This window comes from Aspergillus terreus, genomic scaffold (assembly GCF_000149615.1).
Source record: "Aspergillus terreus NIH2624 scaffold_2 genomic scaffold, whole genome shotgun sequence".
NCBI lineage: Eukaryota > Fungi > Ascomycota > Eurotiomycetes > Eurotiales > Aspergillaceae > Aspergillus > Aspergillus terreus.
Window position 1 is genome coordinate 2,368,903 of NT_165925.1, and position 17,097 is coordinate 2,385,999.

The 17,097-nt window shown below is 51.4% G+C and overlaps 7 protein-coding genes across 7 annotated transcripts; 4 read left to right on the forward strand and 3 right to left on the reverse strand.

The window, feature by feature from the left end:
• Nucleotides 1–570: 570 nt before the first annotated feature.
• Nucleotides 571–1,859, forward strand: ATEG_01825 (uncharacterized protein; the record flags this gene model as incomplete). The annotated part of the gene is made up of 2 exons (XM_001209190.1): nucleotides 571–1,325; nucleotides 1,490–1,859. 2 exons carry the CDS (start codon nucleotides 571–573, stop codon nucleotides 1,857–1,859), a joined length of 1,125 nt encoding a protein of 374 aa, XP_001209190.1.
• A 975-nt stretch (nucleotides 1,860–2,834) lies between these two features.
• Nucleotides 2,835–4,158, reverse strand: ATEG_01826 (NAD(P)-dependent alcohol dehydrogenase; the record flags this gene model as incomplete). Its single annotated transcript, XM_001209191.1, has 2 exons — nucleotides 2,835–2,874; nucleotides 3,086–4,158. The coding sequence occupies 2 exons, from the start codon at nucleotides 4,156–4,158 to the stop codon at nucleotides 2,835–2,837; spliced, it is 1,113 nt and encodes a 370-aa protein (XP_001209191.1).
• Nucleotides 4,159–4,772: 614 nt separating this feature from the next.
• ATEG_01827 (uncharacterized protein) lies at nucleotides 4,773–6,604 on the reverse strand (the record flags this gene model as incomplete). The annotated part of the gene is made up of 3 exons (XM_001209192.1): nucleotides 4,773–6,227; nucleotides 6,283–6,363; nucleotides 6,425–6,604. 3 exons carry the CDS (start codon nucleotides 6,602–6,604, stop codon nucleotides 4,773–4,775), a joined length of 1,716 nt encoding a protein of 571 aa, XP_001209192.1.
• A 319-nt stretch (nucleotides 6,605–6,923) lies between these two features.
• ATEG_01828 (Leucine Rich Repeat domain protein) lies at nucleotides 6,924–8,889 on the forward strand (the record flags this gene model as incomplete). The annotated part of the gene is made up of 6 exons (XM_001209193.1): nucleotides 6,924–6,936; nucleotides 6,995–7,089; nucleotides 7,150–7,284; nucleotides 7,341–7,451; nucleotides 7,523–7,647; nucleotides 7,698–8,889. The coding sequence occupies 6 exons, from the start codon at nucleotides 6,924–6,926 to the stop codon at nucleotides 8,887–8,889; spliced, it is 1,671 nt and encodes a 556-aa protein (XP_001209193.1).
• A 364-nt stretch (nucleotides 8,890–9,253) lies between these two features.
• ATEG_01829 (indoleamine 2,3-dioxygenase family protein) lies at nucleotides 9,254–11,000 on the reverse strand (the record flags this gene model as incomplete). The annotated part of the gene is made up of 5 exons (XM_001209194.1): nucleotides 9,254–9,469; nucleotides 9,541–9,843; nucleotides 9,908–10,068; nucleotides 10,129–10,442; nucleotides 10,507–11,000. 5 exons carry the CDS (start codon nucleotides 10,998–11,000, stop codon nucleotides 9,254–9,256), a joined length of 1,488 nt encoding a protein of 495 aa, XP_001209194.1.
• A 2,025-nt stretch (nucleotides 11,001–13,025) lies between these two features.
• On the forward strand, nucleotides 13,026–13,668 carry ATEG_01830 (uncharacterized protein; the record flags this gene model as incomplete). Its single annotated transcript, XM_001209195.1, has 5 exons — nucleotides 13,026–13,028; nucleotides 13,089–13,127; nucleotides 13,181–13,214; nucleotides 13,337–13,437; nucleotides 13,495–13,668. The coding sequence occupies 5 exons, from the start codon at nucleotides 13,026–13,028 to the stop codon at nucleotides 13,666–13,668; spliced, it is 351 nt and encodes a 116-aa protein (XP_001209195.1).
• Nucleotides 13,669–14,869: 1,201 nt separating this feature from the next.
• Nucleotides 14,870–16,902, forward strand: ATEG_01831 (triglyceride lipase; the record flags this gene model as incomplete). The annotated part of the gene is made up of 9 exons (XM_001209196.1): nucleotides 14,870–14,944; nucleotides 15,056–15,081; nucleotides 15,116–15,130; nucleotides 15,240–15,475; nucleotides 15,571–15,811; nucleotides 15,863–15,872; nucleotides 16,196–16,351; nucleotides 16,669–16,731; nucleotides 16,780–16,902. 9 exons carry the CDS (start codon nucleotides 14,870–14,872, stop codon nucleotides 16,900–16,902), a joined length of 945 nt encoding a protein of 314 aa, XP_001209196.1.
• Nucleotides 16,903–17,097: the final 195 nt, after the last annotated feature.

A 17,097-nucleotide genomic window follows, 5' to 3' on the forward strand; every position in this document is an offset into this window, starting at 1 on the left:
TATTGCTATGTCGGTCGGTCGGGAATCCCGACTAGGCAGCGCCGATGACATAATCATCATTAACTTCATGTTTCACACTGCGACACGTCCCATGCCTCTTTCACCTGCAAAATCGTGTACGACATATATTCCGTACGGAGTAGTATGGCCTTGGTACACAATCCCTGTACTCTCCTATGGCTCTCAGAAGACCCCATCGCAAATCTCGCCACGGCTGCGCAGAATGCAAGAGGAGACGAGTAAAGGTGTGCTTCTAGGACACTGATCCCCTGTACTGCTGGACCCATTGCTGAGTCCTGACAATCCAAGTGTGATGAATCGAGACCTGTATGTCTCAACTGCTCCAAACGACATGCCGAATGTCACTACGAGGGAACGAGCTCCCTCCGGTGGACAAACGAGGAGCCCTCCCTGGCGCGGCCATCCTACAAACATGATTCTGCAGCATGTCAGAGGGCTGACTCTCCGTCTTCCACCGCTCGTTCGTTCGGTATCCTGGGCCAGCTCGGTGGTCCGAGTGGGAGTTCTCAGGCAACCTCCAGTCTGAACCTCAGTGACTTGGAGCTCATGATGCAGTGGTGTAACTCTACCCACCAGATCTTGGCCCGCAACGAAAGGGTAGACCCGGTGTGGCGGATTCTTGTCCCTAAGGAAGCCCTCTCTCATCCGTTTCTCATGCATGGCATCCTGGCCCTTTCCGCCCTGCACCTGGCTCGGACTCACGATGACCATCGTCGACCAACATATCTCGGCACGGCTGTTGCTCATCAAAACCAAGCGCTGGCTTACTTTCGGGAGTCACTAAATGATATCAACGCTTCCAACGCAAAGGCAGTGTTTGCGTTCGCCAGCATCGTGGCCATCTACGCTCTAGGCTTTCCTCACCCGCCCGACCCCAAAGACCCGCAGACATGTCTGGATGACCTGCTCCAGGTGTTCAACCTCTCGCGCGGGGTGCAGCAAGTGCTTGCACAAGCTACCCCGGCAATCAAAGATACAGACTGGGAGATAATTCTGCAGCTAGACGACTATGATTCCACCCTTCCAGAAGAGGAGTCTTCCGCCCTGCGGCGACTGCGAGAGGTTAACGAAGCGTGCGGTGCCCAAGATCCACACCACGATCCCTCTGTCTATGCAACTGCTCTTGAGAATCTGGAAGACATGACGGCTGGGATCCACGGTGGATTGACTCCTATCACAGTCGCTTGCCGGTGGGCCATCAAGATGAAAGCCTCGTATGTGGAGGCTATCCGAGAGCACAACCCGCTGGCCTTGGTCATTCTTGCACATTATCTGGCTATCTTGCACCGCTCCCGTCCCGACTGGTGCGTGTACGACTGGACAGTTACTGTGCCAAAGGCCATTTGGTCCATACTGCATGATCACTGGAAACCATTGGCTCATTGGCCAATGGTGGTCGTCTATGGAGAGAACTACCGAGAAAAATGAAAATATACTCGACTAATTCCTGATCTATAACACTAAACAGGCATGGAGGGCTCGGAGACCTTCAATCCCCCTTTTGTGGTCATCAGTCTCCCTCTGCCGAGCAAGCAGTTAACTTCGCTCGGGTGAATGAGGACGAAGATGACGAGCACGATGAACATCAACAGCGCATCGAATATGTATATGAAGACCTCCGTCGAAAGCAGATACCCATCCCAACCCTGGAGATACTCCACCACACGAAAGACGGACCGAATCAGAATGAGAACACTGGAAGTATGCAAGGCATAGAGATGTTTGCGCCAAGGGTTGTACGAATCGGCCGATTCGGGGGTGGGATGACGCCCAATCCGTTGCTGGAAGATGATGGCGCTGATGAGGAAGAACCCGAAGAAGATGATCTGCACGAATAGACCACCGACAATGACGTTCTCGCCTGTTTTTTGTGCGTCGGTGACCATGATCCCAGCTCCTGCACTCTGTTAGTCATGTCGCCTGTGTGCTAGCACGCTGTTGATCAACTCACCTGATGCCTGCATCAAGAAGCTCAGCACATCACCCGCCACGAATATCTTCGTCATCCAATTCACACGAATGAGCGACAGTTTCTCCCCCTTGACGAGGTAGATGATCCGTCCTAACTCCATGTATATGCTGGCGGCGTACAGAGCGGGGGCGACGAGCAGAAGAGTGCTCTGCATAATATACGGACCGAGCGTGAAGTCGGGGGCTTGCGCCGAAGACATCGCGCGACCTATGTATCCGACGAATTCAACTGTTCTTGTCAGTATTCTAGTCAAACCAGCGGGAAAAAGAGTTCTTACACCATCCTCCTATCGTGAGAGGAATGAAGAACCATGTTCTCGTTCGGATCAGATGATAGGTGTGCAGGATTGTGGCCACGCCGAAGAGTATGATGAATATAACGGCAGCAGCCATAGACGGGTCATACTTGTAGGGCACCCAGCCGCTGAAACTTGAGTTGGCCATCGTGATGCGTGGAATGTAGTAGTTGAGGAGAGATAGGGTATATGGGTATTAGGGTGCACGATGCTTGTACAAAGGAGTCGATATGCAGACTAGAGGAGGTCCAATGGACCCTTTTATAAAAAGAACTTCTCTTTTGGACAGATTTTGCAATCCAGCCGCCTTCTTCATTCTCAACGTGTTGATCCTGTTGATGTCGTATATCTCGTACTAGTTACCGGATCAGGGAAAGACAAGCCCTGGACCCAGTGGGACACAAGCCGAAGTCCACCCGTAGTTAAGCACCCGCAGGACGCATTCTTATTTAGCGGGTATTCGTATTATCTGCCTTGTACGGTTAGTGCGAGACCGTGGTAGTGGCGATAGATGTTTATCTCCCCAGCTATGCATTAGGGGTCGATTCAGGGCAGCCTAGTTCTATTCTTGGACGAATATCCGGGACTACACTGGAGGAATTAGTCCATTGCTCGTACTAAGTGTGATTCTAGAATGCTGCTTTCGGTTAAATCGAGCATGGGGCACTTGTAGACCAGACTGGCTGTCGCCATCCACGTTCAGATACATTGGCCCCGACCTAGGTAGCCATTATCCTGCTATCCTGTAGAGACATCACAGTTTTGCCTGCGTCCCCTCGTGGTTGCACAACACATACCGATACCGCGCCTTACCCTCATGCATATCCGCCAGCGCAGCATTGACGTCCTCCATGGGCCGTTTCTGAATCCACGGCAGCACCCGCTTCTCCGCCGCGAGCTTAAGCATCTGCCTGATATCCTCCGGAGACCCAATGTTGGAGCCCGTCAACTTGACGCCCTTCTGAATCAGCGAGAACGCCCGCAGCGGCGGCAACGGCTCCTCCGGCGCGCCAACCTGCACAAACACGCCATCCTTCTTCAGCAGCCGCAAGTACCCAGACAAGGGCATCTTCTGCGACGACACCGTGCAGATGATCAAGTCCAGGGAGCGCGAGTGCGTACGCGCCCAGTTCTTATCTTCGTCCGTCGCGATGAACGCATCCGCCCCGAGCCCCTCCACTGCATCCTTGCGCTTACTCGACGTCCGCGAAATAGCCACGACCCGGTCACACTCGAGCGCCTTGGCCAGCAACACCCCCATGTGTCCGAGGCCACCGATGCCCACGATGCCTACCGACTTGCCCTTCCCCGCGCCGTATTTGCGCAGCGGCGCAAAGACCGTCACTCCGCCGCACAGCAGCGGCGCCGCCTCGGCCGACGGCAGCGCATCGGGGATCTTGAACACAAAGTGCGCGGGGCCCCGCCAGAGCGTCGCAAAGCCGCCGTACGACTTGCTCTTGTCTGCGTAGCGGCTGTTGTACGTGCCCACGATGCGCGGGCAGTAGCTCTCCTCGCCGTCCGCGCAGGCTTCGCAGTCCGCTTTGAGACAGGACATGCTCTGCGCGCCGACGCCGACGCGGTCGCCGACGCGGATCTCGCGCGACGCGGCTGACGATGCCAGCGTCGGCACGCTGCTGCCGATGCGCACGACCGTGCCGACGATCTCGTGGCCCACGACGCAGGGGTAGTCGGAGGGACCCCAGCCGGAGCGGAGAGTGTGGATGTCCGTGCCGCAGATGCCGCAGTGGGAGACGCGCACTTCGACGTCGATGTCGGTGAAGGGTTTAGGGTGGAAAGTTGTGAATGTCAGTGGGCTGGTCGCGTCGTGGGCCACCCAGCCTTGATATGTGTCTGGCGATGTCGGAGCCATGATCAGGTCGTTAATGCGTTTACTGGTGCAGACTCTGGTTTGTTGGACTGCCCTCCTCCTTGCCAGGTGGATGGTATGTCTGGATAGTGACAATTGGTACAGTCAAACGGCTCAACTATCGAGTGATAAAGAACAACACGCTGGATGTATGTGGAGGCGCAGAGCGTTAAATGGAAATGCGGAGATTCGCCTGCGGTCCGAATCAGGAATTGCCGAGGTTGCGGAGATATTCCCTCTTCCATGCGACGAAGCCTACCGAGCGAAAAGCAAAACCCTACGAGCCACATGGTTGCGGTATTCGGTAAACGGCAGATTGTATATTTTGGCAGGCTGGAATTGCTTGGAAGGCATACTGCGATGCTTGATGAAATTATGGGACGAAGTACTTCACGCTAGACAACCTGCCTATACCCCGATTATGCCAAAGATTGAACGTCCTTACGGAGTTACTGTTGGCGCAATTATCATTAATGTTATTATGAGCAGGAGGTATCACGCTATGTCATCATCGCATCTGCCAATATCCAGAAACAAAGCACCAGGTATATACACATGCTGAATCAAGGGTATCAAGAGACATCTTTCAAAAATCGATTGAATCAAACGGGAATGGTTCAAGCTGTCGGCATTCCCATCAGCTCTCCAAGCTCGTCGCTGGTCAGAGTGCTCCTCCGTCGATCTTGGTTTCGTTTGCTACTCGCTTTGGCGGCCCGGCTTCTCTTCCGGCTTTCACTCTCCTTGCGAGCTTGTTCTGCAGCTCGAGCCTCACTCTCGGCGGCCGCTAGCTTCTGAGGAACGCTCATGCGAGTCTGAGTGCTCGGTTGCTGCTCGGGTTTTGACGTATCCCTTGTGCGGGTCCTCGGCTCGCCTGGACTTGGACGGACGGACTTAGCGTCGGACTTCTTCTTTGATGGTCTGCGTGTTACAGCATCCGAACGGTGAGCTTTAACAGGTAACGTTTCATCCTCCTCTCTGCCAGACTCATCTGGGCATTCCTGCAGAGCAGATGTGAAAGAGACTTTTCGTGGAGAGCGTTTGGACCGTATGTTGTCGCTCCGCTCTTTGAGAGCCCGATCAGATGTTGCTTGACCTTTTCCTAGTTCCTGTCCGCCGCCACCAACTCTGTTTTGGTCCACAAGCTTGACCTGGCCCGCAGCCTCTTCTTCGGCGTCGCGGTCTTCGAAAATCGGCGATGGCATGATATTGTCTCCCTCATCCATCGGCACATCGCGTACCGAGTCAACGCTAAGGTTCAGCGTCATTCCCATGCGGAGTTCCTCGGCCTGAATAGAGCCTCCGCCATCAGCAAGTCGCTTATGCCAGCCATCCATTAGAGTGACCGCCTGCTTCCAGCGACCCTCCATCTTCTCCCAGCCCTCACGCAGTCTCTTGATTTCCTCGTCTCGGACTTCCACCTCTTCGAGAGGTACGAAAGAGGGGTTGGTAAGAAGGTTTCTGAGATGTTCAAGCACTCTATCCATCTGAGACGATAACTCTTCGCATGACGCGGGCAGAGCAGTCACAGGCCCGTGCGACGACTTATGGGTTCCAATGCTGACTGTTCCGTTGGAATACTCATCGTCATCGTCCATCTCGGGCAAGCCCTGGAGGTCCTTCAACGTTTGAACGGTGTTGCGTGCGAGCATAATCAAGCTGTCGTTCTCATCACTCAGATTCTGACACAGTTCGGTGAGGAAGTCGTTGGTCTCTTGTCTGAGACTATAGCCTGGATCATGGAGGCCTTCTCCACCAGAAGAGAACTTCGCTTTAGATGCTCGGTCAACGGCGGGGTTGATATTGATGGTTGTCACTCCCAGGCCTTCCCGCTTCCCACGCTGTCGGTCGGACAGGTGAGACTTTAGCCTTTGCATTTCCAAATCACGTTTGCGAATGTCATTTGCGCACTGTGCTCGGACTTGCTGTATCGTAGTTTTCATGCGCTGTACCTGCTCCTTGAGCCCTCTGATGGTCGCATCGGTGTGCGCAACGTTGGATTTCAATGATCGTTCTTGAGCCTCGGCAAGGGCCAGCGCGCGGGTTAATTCAGAAGCTTTCGCCTTGAGTTTCTCCTATACTAGTTTGAGCAACGTTCCATCGATTGTAGCAATGCGCAAAGAAACGTACTATTTCAACTGTCTTCTGGGAATCTTCGGTGCGTAGCGCGCGGATTGTGGTTGCTAGATTCTCTCGATGTTCTGCCTCGCGCTGTGTAAATGGTCAGCCAAGTCCTCGGCGAACAATAACAAATATTCGTTGAGCAACGTACATCCCGCCGCAAAACCAGATCGTTCACCAGGTTGATGATTCTCCCCATTGTAGCCCCAGTGCCACCCTCTTCGTTCTCCGGCTCTGCGAAATCGATCGGTCGTCCATTCTTCAGCAGACCTCGGGCGAGGAGCACATTATTAATGTAAGTAGATGCTGCCTGCAGATTATCCGGCTCCATGGCTTGCCTGCAAGCTGCCTCGAGCGCCTGAGCTGGGTGAGGGTGAAGGTTTGTCGTCTGAGAAAACTGATGGGCGACCGTTGGTTACCGTAGTGTGGTCGGGGTTGCAGGGATGCCAAAAGGGGAAGAAAGTAAACACGGTCTAGCACCGGTAGGCCGCAGCGACCAGTTCTGCAGACCCGGCAGAATCGGAAGATCCGTTGCCCGGTGGACTAACGCCGCAATGGGTTTAATTGCTTACCAACGCTTTCTCTTCGCGTCACACGCGTCTTCGTGCACTCCCGCCCCAACAAAAGGACATGGATGAGATTGTCGCATTATGGGCTCCTTAGGTGCGTCTCGCACTTCCTATACATCTTCCAGGTTTGATAAAACTGAGTTTTCTTGCAGATTTGGCGCGTGGAGACCCTACTCGCCTGCAAAAGCAGGGCCAGAAACTATACCTTCAGGGTCAATTCAATGCAGCCATAGAGGCATTTACGGAGGTATTTTCCTTCGACTGTGAATGTTCTGTAAACTGAGTCTGATAAATGTGTATTGCACAGGCTTTGAGATATCAAGACGTCGATGTTCTCGCTGTGCTTGACAACCGCGCTGGCACTTACTCAAAGCTCGGTCAACATGACCAGGCTTTGAGAGATGCGCGACAGATGATTAAGAAAGACAAGAACGATGAACGAGTAAGAACTGGTCAATGATGGGCTAGGGCTCGCCGCCTTGTACTAATGGCCTGTAGGGTTACCTGCGTTGTGCAAAGACATTGATCTTGGATGGCAAACACGACAAGGCTCTCGAAATCTACGAATACGCCTTGAAATGCCTTCCTACAGATCATCCACGGCGCAAGGTTGGTACATCCGCAGTAGAGGATCGTCCTCGTCGACTTGCTCCTTGAATGATACATGCTGATCGGCGCAGCAACTAGAACAACTCCGTAATAAGCTCCAAGAGCGGACAGTGGCAAAGTGCCACGATCCATTCACCGTCTTTCCATTGGAAGTTGCTACGATGATCTTAACACACTTCGATTTCAGGCAGATTGTGTAAGTTGTCAACGCTCCCGCCATCACGACAGTCCTGACGTTGACTCCAGGGCAATATTGCGGGTATCAAAGCAATGGGACCGGTTTCTCTCATCAATGCGAGAGCTATGGATGCGTATAGACCTGTCTGGTGCGCGGGGAAAAATCCATTGGTCTTCTGTCCGCGCCTATATCAACCGATCTAAAGCAATGGTCACTTCCGCTGTTGTGAAGAACTTGTCCGTCCCATCTACCAAGCGGGTCCTCGAATTCTTCAGCAGGTGTCCTCGACTAGAAAACCTAGAGATTTGGGCGCAATTCGCCTGCCAGGATTTCTATGAGCTATACAAGAACTCCAAGAGGCTAAAGCGCCTGATGATATCCGATGACATTCCTATACCACAGGAGTACATCGCCAAGTTCCTCGAGGCCCTGCCTCTCCTGGAGCGCATCGAGATCCACAAAACCAAATCTTCTCCTCAGTTCAGAACACAATGGCCTTCCACATTACCCCACCTCCGAAGCATCACCTTCGGTACGGTAGAACCCTCCAGGCCTTCCAACCACGTGCCTGCATTGTACATCCCTCGTCGAGACGATCCCTCCCTCCCCTGCACAATCGCCAACCTCGAAGAGCTCCGTCTCGACTCCAATCCAGATGTTTTCATTCCGTATCCGCCCACCTTCAACCCCTTCGACCTCCCCCGACTTCGACGCTTAGACCTCAGTGGCATGTACATCGGCGAGGAGTTTGCCCTTCCATCCAGTCTCCAATGCCTTCGCATCCGTGGCGGCGCAGGCGCCGAAGAATTCCCCTTTTCCAACCAGCTTCCATTCAACCTTCCCAATCTCCACACGTTGATCCTCAGCGACGTGCCGTGGGTCACAAATGCAACAATCCACGTGTTTCTGGAATGCAAATCTCCGTTATTGGTCCTTCACGTTGACAGCTGTTTTCGACTCTTGGGGGGACCGTTGTCGAAGCTCCTTTGTGAGCACGCAAACAAGCTTACGGACTTGAATGTGTCTCATATCTCCTGTATCACTGATGCGGTGGTCGAGTCGATCACTAAGAATCTCTTGGATTTGAAGAGCCTGTACTTGAGCTATACTGGCATCACTGGGTGCTCAATTAAGAGTCTCGCGGATGCGCGAAAGACTGGTGGAGCGCAGGTAGAGCGTATCTCAGCGAAGGGCTGTGAGAATATTTCTGCGGACGCTATTGCCTACGGACGCGCCAATGGGATTGAGGTTCTCGTTTGATTTTTTATTTTACAGCGTTGGTTCTCTTTCGGTTGGGTGTTCTTTTGAGTCTATGATTGTTCATGTTGTTGGGGCGTTATGGATATCTACGGAGCTTACCAACTTGTTCGGCTGTTGGCTAAAACATTTAAAATTAGGGATTTTCTAATGCGTGTGGTGACATTTGGATTTTCCCATGGTTTATAAGGCATGAAGGCGATGTGAAGGTGCATTGAGCACCTCATCTTTGCGCCTGGATCTTAATAAAACCCAATCAATACATGAAACCATCACGAATAAAGTAGTTGTATGCGGAGCATGTCCCATTCTAATCATTTGAGATCGTCTATTGGAAGTTTATGATGAGCAAATATAGCGCTGTTCCTCAAACTCCTCTCTCCTTGCACCACCTCTCGACCTCACGGGCCAACTTTTCCCTCTGATCACGCACCATCTCCATCATGGGCTCAACCTGTTTCTGGTACGTCGCATCGTAACCCGTCAAGCCATTGGCGTCTCCGGAACTCTTTTGTGGGGCAAGATAGGTATCGTAGACGGAAATCATCATATCCATAACCGCCGAAAGCTGGTTAGGCAGCCACTATACGCGCCATTAGTACATCAGACCTATTATCGATCTGCAAGGGAAGGAGGAGGGGAATCAGAACGTACAGTCACGATTGGACTACCGCCGGTGGCAGTCGGGTGAGGAGTCCGCCGGATAATGTACTCTCGGGCGAACAGCCAGTGTCGCCATCTGAAGCTGCGGACGTGGTTCAGGGTCTTGAGGAAGAGGATAATGGTCTCCGTGTCTTTCTTCGCGAAGTCAAAGACGCCAACCTCCTGGGATTTAGAGTTCATGTGGGCGAGGAACTCGCGGTGAGGAAGAGGCCTATAAGCACGGAACTCATGCAAAATCTTGGTGAGGGGAGTGGACGGCATGGGGATCTGGAGGAGGTGGTCCAGAAGAGGAATCTGGGGGATGTGTTAGTGATTGGGTGCTGGGACTAGATAGCTCGATGTAGAGGGGCACCCTTACCATGCTGTCGTTGGCTCCACTCTCGCCACGGAAATGAAGAGGCTTGTTATCTAGGACACCGTCGTAGACCACTCCGTTCGGGAACATGGACTGAGAGGTGATTCCGAAGATGAAGACACGGAAGGAAAGGTATTCACTGGGCTTAGAGTTGGCCCACATGTCTGGGGAGTGTTAGCTTATGTTGATGTAAGGGGAATGAGAAAGAAAGGGCGCCTGGATACCTTCCATGGAAGCTTCAATCTTCTCCATCGCGGTGAGGATCTCACGGAACCCATCATTCACATCAGAACGAGGGCCTCCAAGTTCAAGGGTGTCGACGACCTTAACAGCTCCGCTGATCAGGTGGTTGGATTCCTTGACCATGTCGACATGAGTGAGGATGAACCCTGCCTCGGAGCTCTTGGGGTCAAGGCCACGTTCAAATGCTCGGACAAGGCGGAGGTTCGAGTAGACCAGGCCCTTGGAAGGATCCTCAAGAGTGTAGTTGAAGAGGGAGTACGCGGCAGCGTAAGACATGAAGGGAGGGATGTCCAGGCTGAGTGGGAGTTAATAAGCATGAGTATACATTAAAGAAGCTGGGTAGGGTTGGGGTTTCTTACAGTTGAGCACAACGGTACATGGGACAAGCCACGGCCCTAGGAAGGAAGTCTCTTCCCAGGCCGTATCCATTCTCGGGGTTCTTGGTCCAGTTCTCCCAGCAGGGCTCAAGCAAGTAAGAAGAAGCCAGGAAAGAGTAATCCCGGAAGACAGCAGTGACAGCATAGAGGTCAGGAGAACCATCAGCAGTGACCAGCTTATCCACCTCAGCAGTCAGGTCGGGTAGCTCAGCCTCGACAGCAGGCCCCAGCTCATAGGTAGCCAAGAGGCCTGGGGTTCCATCAGCCTTGACAACGGGAAGACGGTCAAGTAAGGACATCAGAGGCTGGAAGGCATCGGGCAGCTTGGTGGGAGACATGATGAATGGCAGGAAGCCGGTGGAAGTGGTGATGGTGAAGGGGTCCAAGGACCGAGGGAGTTGAGCAGGGTCATCATGGATGTGAGGGAAACGCTTCAAGGTGGTAGTAGAAGCAGGAGGGGCTTTGGTCTGGGTCATGGTGCAACAAGGCAATAAGGAAAAGGTAGAAGGGGTCTAATACTACGTGGGAGGATGGAAGGCAAAAGGAGATCAAGAAGTGACAAAGGCAATAAAAGCCGGGTTGTGAGGCGTGATGGAAGAAGAAAAAGTTAGAAAGAGGATTTGGGGCCTTTTGGTTCCTTGGTGATCAGATGGAAGGAGGGAATTGGGCGGGAATCGACGAGCTTCTTATAACATTGTGAGGCCGGTATCAATTCCGGCCTCAAAGGCGCCATTACGAAAGAGATGGAGAAAGCGCGTGGAGACTAGCTTTCTGGATGCAACTTCATCAGATTAGTTCGGGTAGCTTCCACGAGCAAAATATTGAAGCTCCTTGAGGATAAATGGCCATCCCCAGGCCCATTCCTCCTCGATCTGTATACAGGAAGCTATCGAGATGCGATCTATATCGAGCCTTGGCGGGTCAGGGCTGACCAGCATCACGGGGACACGCTATGCCTAATCCGGTAACGGCAATGGCGGCACCCCTAACGTATTTTCCCTATTATCTGCGAGTGGGGCATAGAAAAATATGTCCATATAATAGACACATGTCTATAATACTATTGAGGTTCAGCTATGCCCCTATAACTCCCAATTTCGCGGTAATATTGCGCTGAACGCTGCGGCATCCTTCTATTGAGTGCTTTATATCTCACCATGCGCCAAGACTGCTGACGTTACATCCAGCCCATTGATTGGCTGTAAGCTCCGGATCGGAGCGTAAATAGGCTTTCTTAGCGCCAAGAGGCCGGAATTCTGCCGGCCTCCGATAATAGCCGGCCTGCTTTTATGTGTGTCCAGGTGACTATCATACATCAGCACCTACATGCCTCTCGTTGGCAGCGATACCTTCTGCGGACACTGTCTACGTCCAAGTGCATCGATTCGAAGAGTCGGTGAGGCGTATGGTTTCAACCAGAGTCACCTGGTTCCCTGCCCTCTAACACTATTGGACGCTTATAGCGTCGATGCGCTCACCTTGAGCTCTTGATACAACCTGGGGTTGGACACTGCACTAGGTCGCATGCAATTCGAGATGGTCTAACTCTGTATACGGGTCTATTGTGGTAGATTAATGCATAATCATGCGACGCCGAGGTGGATGTCTAGGCCCGCGAAAAGATTGGAGGTGCAGCATCTCCTTCGGCAAAAACAGGATAACAAATGCATCAATCGTATATTGTACATGCCGGGTATATCGTACACAACATCATCTATTTTCAAGGCGATTGAGTTATGACAGACTGGATGAATCGTCAGGTCAATGTCAAGCGCAGCGGGAAGTTGTGGTCTTACAGGCACAGGGTATGCATAACGGCCAATCACCCTAGGATGCAACTATTCGTTTCGGAGTCGCTATGAACCTTGTGTTTGACGATTTCCTCCGCCTCCTTGTCCATCGGCACTGGGCGAAACGTGCTGAAGTTTCCTGTATTCTTCTTCGAGGCGCTTCTGCATTTCGAACTCGGCCTGACGCTCCTGTCGGATCCGTTGCTTTTCCATATCTCGCTCGACGCCTTTGTGCATGGACTATTTGGGAATAGCACACTTGTTAGCACAGTCCTCTTTCAACAGATCGGTCCACCTACCGCTTTCTCTTGTTCCTGTGCCCAGTGGACAAAGTAGATTATACCCGCTGTACCGAGACCGGTGGCGGCTAACGTCAGTTTTGAAGCGCGTGACATTGTATGCTAGTAGAAACAGGAAACAAAATGGGCTGGGCCGTGAAGAAACCGGGAAATTGGCCTAATGCAAAGGACGTCCGGAGCAAATACGGAATCCCCCATCGGAGCATCGGTGATGATCATATCTGCGGCGGTGACGGGCGGCAGAATCCCCGACCGCCCAGGGGGTCATTCATCATTCGTGGCGTCGCGGAGATGGGACGGCCGCTGGTGCATCACAAGCTCCACGACTCCACCTTATCTGTCTTCTGTCTACGTCCCTTTCACGCCCTCGTCGAATCTACCTCACCGCTTTTAAGAGGGCTCACTGGCAAACATGGTAAAGCTCTATCCGGTTCAGCTATGCGACCTCCTCTCGTGCTAACAGCTTGTCCTATAGTCCGCTCAGAACTCCGCAGGCATTCAGACCCTCCTCGATGTAGGTAGTACTAGCTTCTGGGACTTGTTCACGAATTGACAATCTGTTGGTAGGCCGAGAGAGAGGCTCAGAAGATTGTTCAACAAGGTCCGTTCCCCCCTGTTCTCCTTCAGTCTCTATCTGCGTATACTGACATGCTGCGCCTGTAGCTAGAGAATGTATGATTCCCTTCCACCCGAGCAGAGACGGACCCTAATCTCTGCCTGCAGACCGGACGAAGCGAGTAAGAGACGCCAAGTCGGAGGCGCAAAAGGAAATCGAAGAATACAGAACGCAGAAGGAGGAGGAGTTTAAGAAGTTCGAGGCCGAGGTGAGCTCCGACGCCGCAGTCATGTTTCGTCCTAAACTGACAAAACTGCCGCTCTAGCACTCGAGTGGATACAAGAAGGCCGAGGAAGACGCAAACAAGGAAGCCGAGGTGAAGCTGCAGGAAATTCAGAAGGCCGGCAAGGAGAAGGGCAGCAAGGTCGTGGACGACCTCATTCATGCGCTGACTGATGTGAAGCCTGAGCCCTCAGAGAAGATTGTGACCAAAGCATAGAGAGGGTTACTTTTTCCGGAGCAACGTACATGTTTGAATTTTGTTTTGAGCTGTGAATATAGTCCTCTTCACTTTTCGACTTCGGCGCATTCTTCTACGCGTGAAGGCGTTGGTCTTCCTGGCCAGGGCTGTAGGCATATTAGACTAGTCTTATCTAACCCGGTTATGATGACAAGCTAAATGTCTTCAACGGTGTCGCTCTCCGAGATCGGAGACATACGCACATTTCATTTCCCCATTACATGATGAATCCATACACTTCACGATGGATCTGATCTAAAATTATTACCCATTATTATCCACTATGCAAGCAGCACGAAGTCATATGGACACTAATTGGCACTATTCTGAGCGATCAAACAGCAGTCAGAGTAGGTCTTATCTTCAATGAGTTAGTAAATGGGCAGGTGGATTTCAAGAATGATTTACCGAAAAGAACAGTCGGCTGCACTAAAGTATGATTCCTGGGTTCACAAACTGTGAAGGGCATAATTGCGCAACCTACAAACCAGATGTCAGTGTTACGCTCGTTTACAGCGCGATTGCCAGGGATATAGATACATCATAGGTAGATAGGTAGGTGGATAAGCACAGAATATATCACTGTGATAGGTATCCTAGTTGAATGCGCTCAGTGGCATTAATAGACAAATAATCGACCGGCTGAATAACCAGAGAAAAGAACTGTGCTTGTGAAGTGCAGCAGCTGGACTTCTCACAAAGCTTTGTAGATCTGTAGTGAGGTTCGGGAGATGTGAATGGAGCTGTCTGCACTGGAGAATACAATTCTACGCCTTGCAGAGCTATCACATAGGCTCTCAATAACAATTTTGGTCTCTTTCATATTTCAACTGCAGTTCCCCGAACAAGAGTCAGGTCTTCCAACCTTTCTGCGGCCCAGCTATCTCTGTCCTCGTGGTCTTTGCGATTAGCGGCTTGCCTCGGCTGCAGCGACCGATTAACTCGCGTTCTGCGCAGTACTTGGGATCCATCGCCTTTCCGCTCTATCTGGTCCATTATTTGGTCTTCCAGACAGGGCGCACCTGCCTGGTAAATGCCATTTGGAAGAGTCTGGTGGTGGATTCGCCGTACCCGTGGGGTCAACATGATCGCGCTATGGACAATCCCACCCCCTTTTCCATCACATGGGTGGGCTCAGGGCTAATTATAAAAGCTTTTACTATAGCTGCAGCGCATTTTCATGCGTGTTTTGTCCAACCGAGACTTGAGGGTGGGGTGGATCTTTTGGATGGGTATATGCTCGTCCGAGAGGGCAGTGAGCACAAAGGTGATTAGTCTTCCTAAGTAAAATATCAGGCTCTGTCACCTAGAGTGCATAGATTGATAGTGATTAGAAAGGAAACATAGTAGTATATGAAAAAGACAGAGAGAAGACATTTTGTATGATTCTCGGTATGTATACTTGCCTTATCTGGAAAGGGTATAGTAGAGCCCAAATAGGGTTAGTCATATCTGTCCTCCCTAGAGTTGCGTCATTGGGCATGGTGCCATGTTCCAACATCCCTCGATCGTTGTTGACATAGAGATTTCTATACCGAACGACAGTCTAGACTCAGCGATCCTGTACCTTATTCCCTTCGTCCTATGAATCACATTCCACCCCATCAGGGACTCCATGCGGCAACGCGACTTTGCAGCCGGCGGAGCCTTAACGGAAGCACGATTATTCTACCTCGTCGAGAGTATAGCCAGCGCGCACGGCGAGATTTTAGCCCACTTGACCCGCGTCTAGAAGACCTAGGGAAAGTCATCAAAGACGAATATGCGGTGATACGAGAGCACTACGGTTGGTTTCACTATTCTTCCTCAGTAAAAACAACGGCTTAATACCTCCACTCCACCTAATTATTATTGGCTTGCTTGTCTAATGAGTCTCTGTAGATACACCCAAGCACCCCATCGTGCTCGCGCATGGGCTGCTAGGATTTGATGAGCTTCGTCTTGGAGGCGCTTATCTACCTGGCATTCAGTATTGGCGCGGGATTAAAGAAGCATTGTCAATGAAAGGCGTCCAGGTTATTACGGCCACAGTCCCACCTTCAGCATCGATAGAGATGCGGGCGGAGGAGCTTGCGAAAGACATTGCTGACGGGGCTCGGGGAGAGCACGTAAATATCATAGCGTAGGTCTCTTGTTCAATTTGATATTTGCTCCCTATCTAACAAAATTACAGACATAGCATGGTATGTCCATCGAGTATGCTCTGTAACTCGCGTTTTACTCACAGAGTTTCAGGGGTGAGATATAGAAAGATAACGCACCCCCATGACACGATCTTCATGTTAATCCAATGTCCAAGGGGGCTTGATTCTCGATATATGATTAGCCGATTGAGGCCGACGGATTTCAAAGTGCTATCCTTAACGACTATTGCGACGCCCCATCGAGGTATGATGCCACACAGTTCAAAGAAGATTGGCTGAGAATGATACAGGATCTTCTGTTGCCGATTACGTGTTCGATAAGCTTGGCGGTCTGTCAATAACTACTTTCCTTGAATGCACAGAGAGCTTACTGCCTGGCTACAGACGATCGCCTCGCACAGGTCTATTATGCGCTCGACCAACTGAAGGTCGAAACGGGTGCATTTGGCCAATTAACGCGTGATTACATGGAGAATACCTTCAATCCTAACACCCCTGATGTTGATGATGTCCGGTCTGTATGACCCTGTGCTAGAACCAATGGCCTCTCAGCTGAGTCCAGGCAGGTACTTTTCATACGGGGCATCTATGGAGCCAAATTGGTATTCCGTTTTTCGTCTATCCCATCGGATTCTTCAACGTCTTGAGGGCCACAATGATGGACTCGTCAGCGTGGCTAGTAGTCGTTGGGGAGGAAGTAACGGGTACAAAGGGACTCTGGTTGATGTGAGCCACCTGGATCTAATCAATTGGAGCAATCGATTGAAGTGGTGGATGGGAGAGATTACCGGGAATAAGAAAAGGTTAGTGAACGTAACCATACAAACTTCACCAGGATATCTGTCTGACAATCGTCGAATCAGGTTCAATGCGATTGCTTTTTATCTGGCGATTGCAGGTATGTCTAGCTCCAGCCCTAGTTATGGAATCTGCTGACCAGTTACAGATATGCTGGCGAAAGAAGGGCTATGATGAGGATCGCAGTAAACCAACATTTCATAGTTGGAAAGAGTTCAAAGAGCCTGATCTTGATGCTTGGAACATCACCTCCACCAAAGATATCCCGTAAGACTTGACAGAAAATCCATCCTTATTCACGAAGAAAATCATACCGCAAATTTCCATCATATTGTACATTAAAGAATTTGTGCGCGACGTTGAATAGAAGAGCATATGTATGACCCCCGAAAACACTTGCTTCTGAATTCACCAACCCTCCTTCGATCACTTGGCCCAAGACAACATCTCCGAAGCATAGGGCACT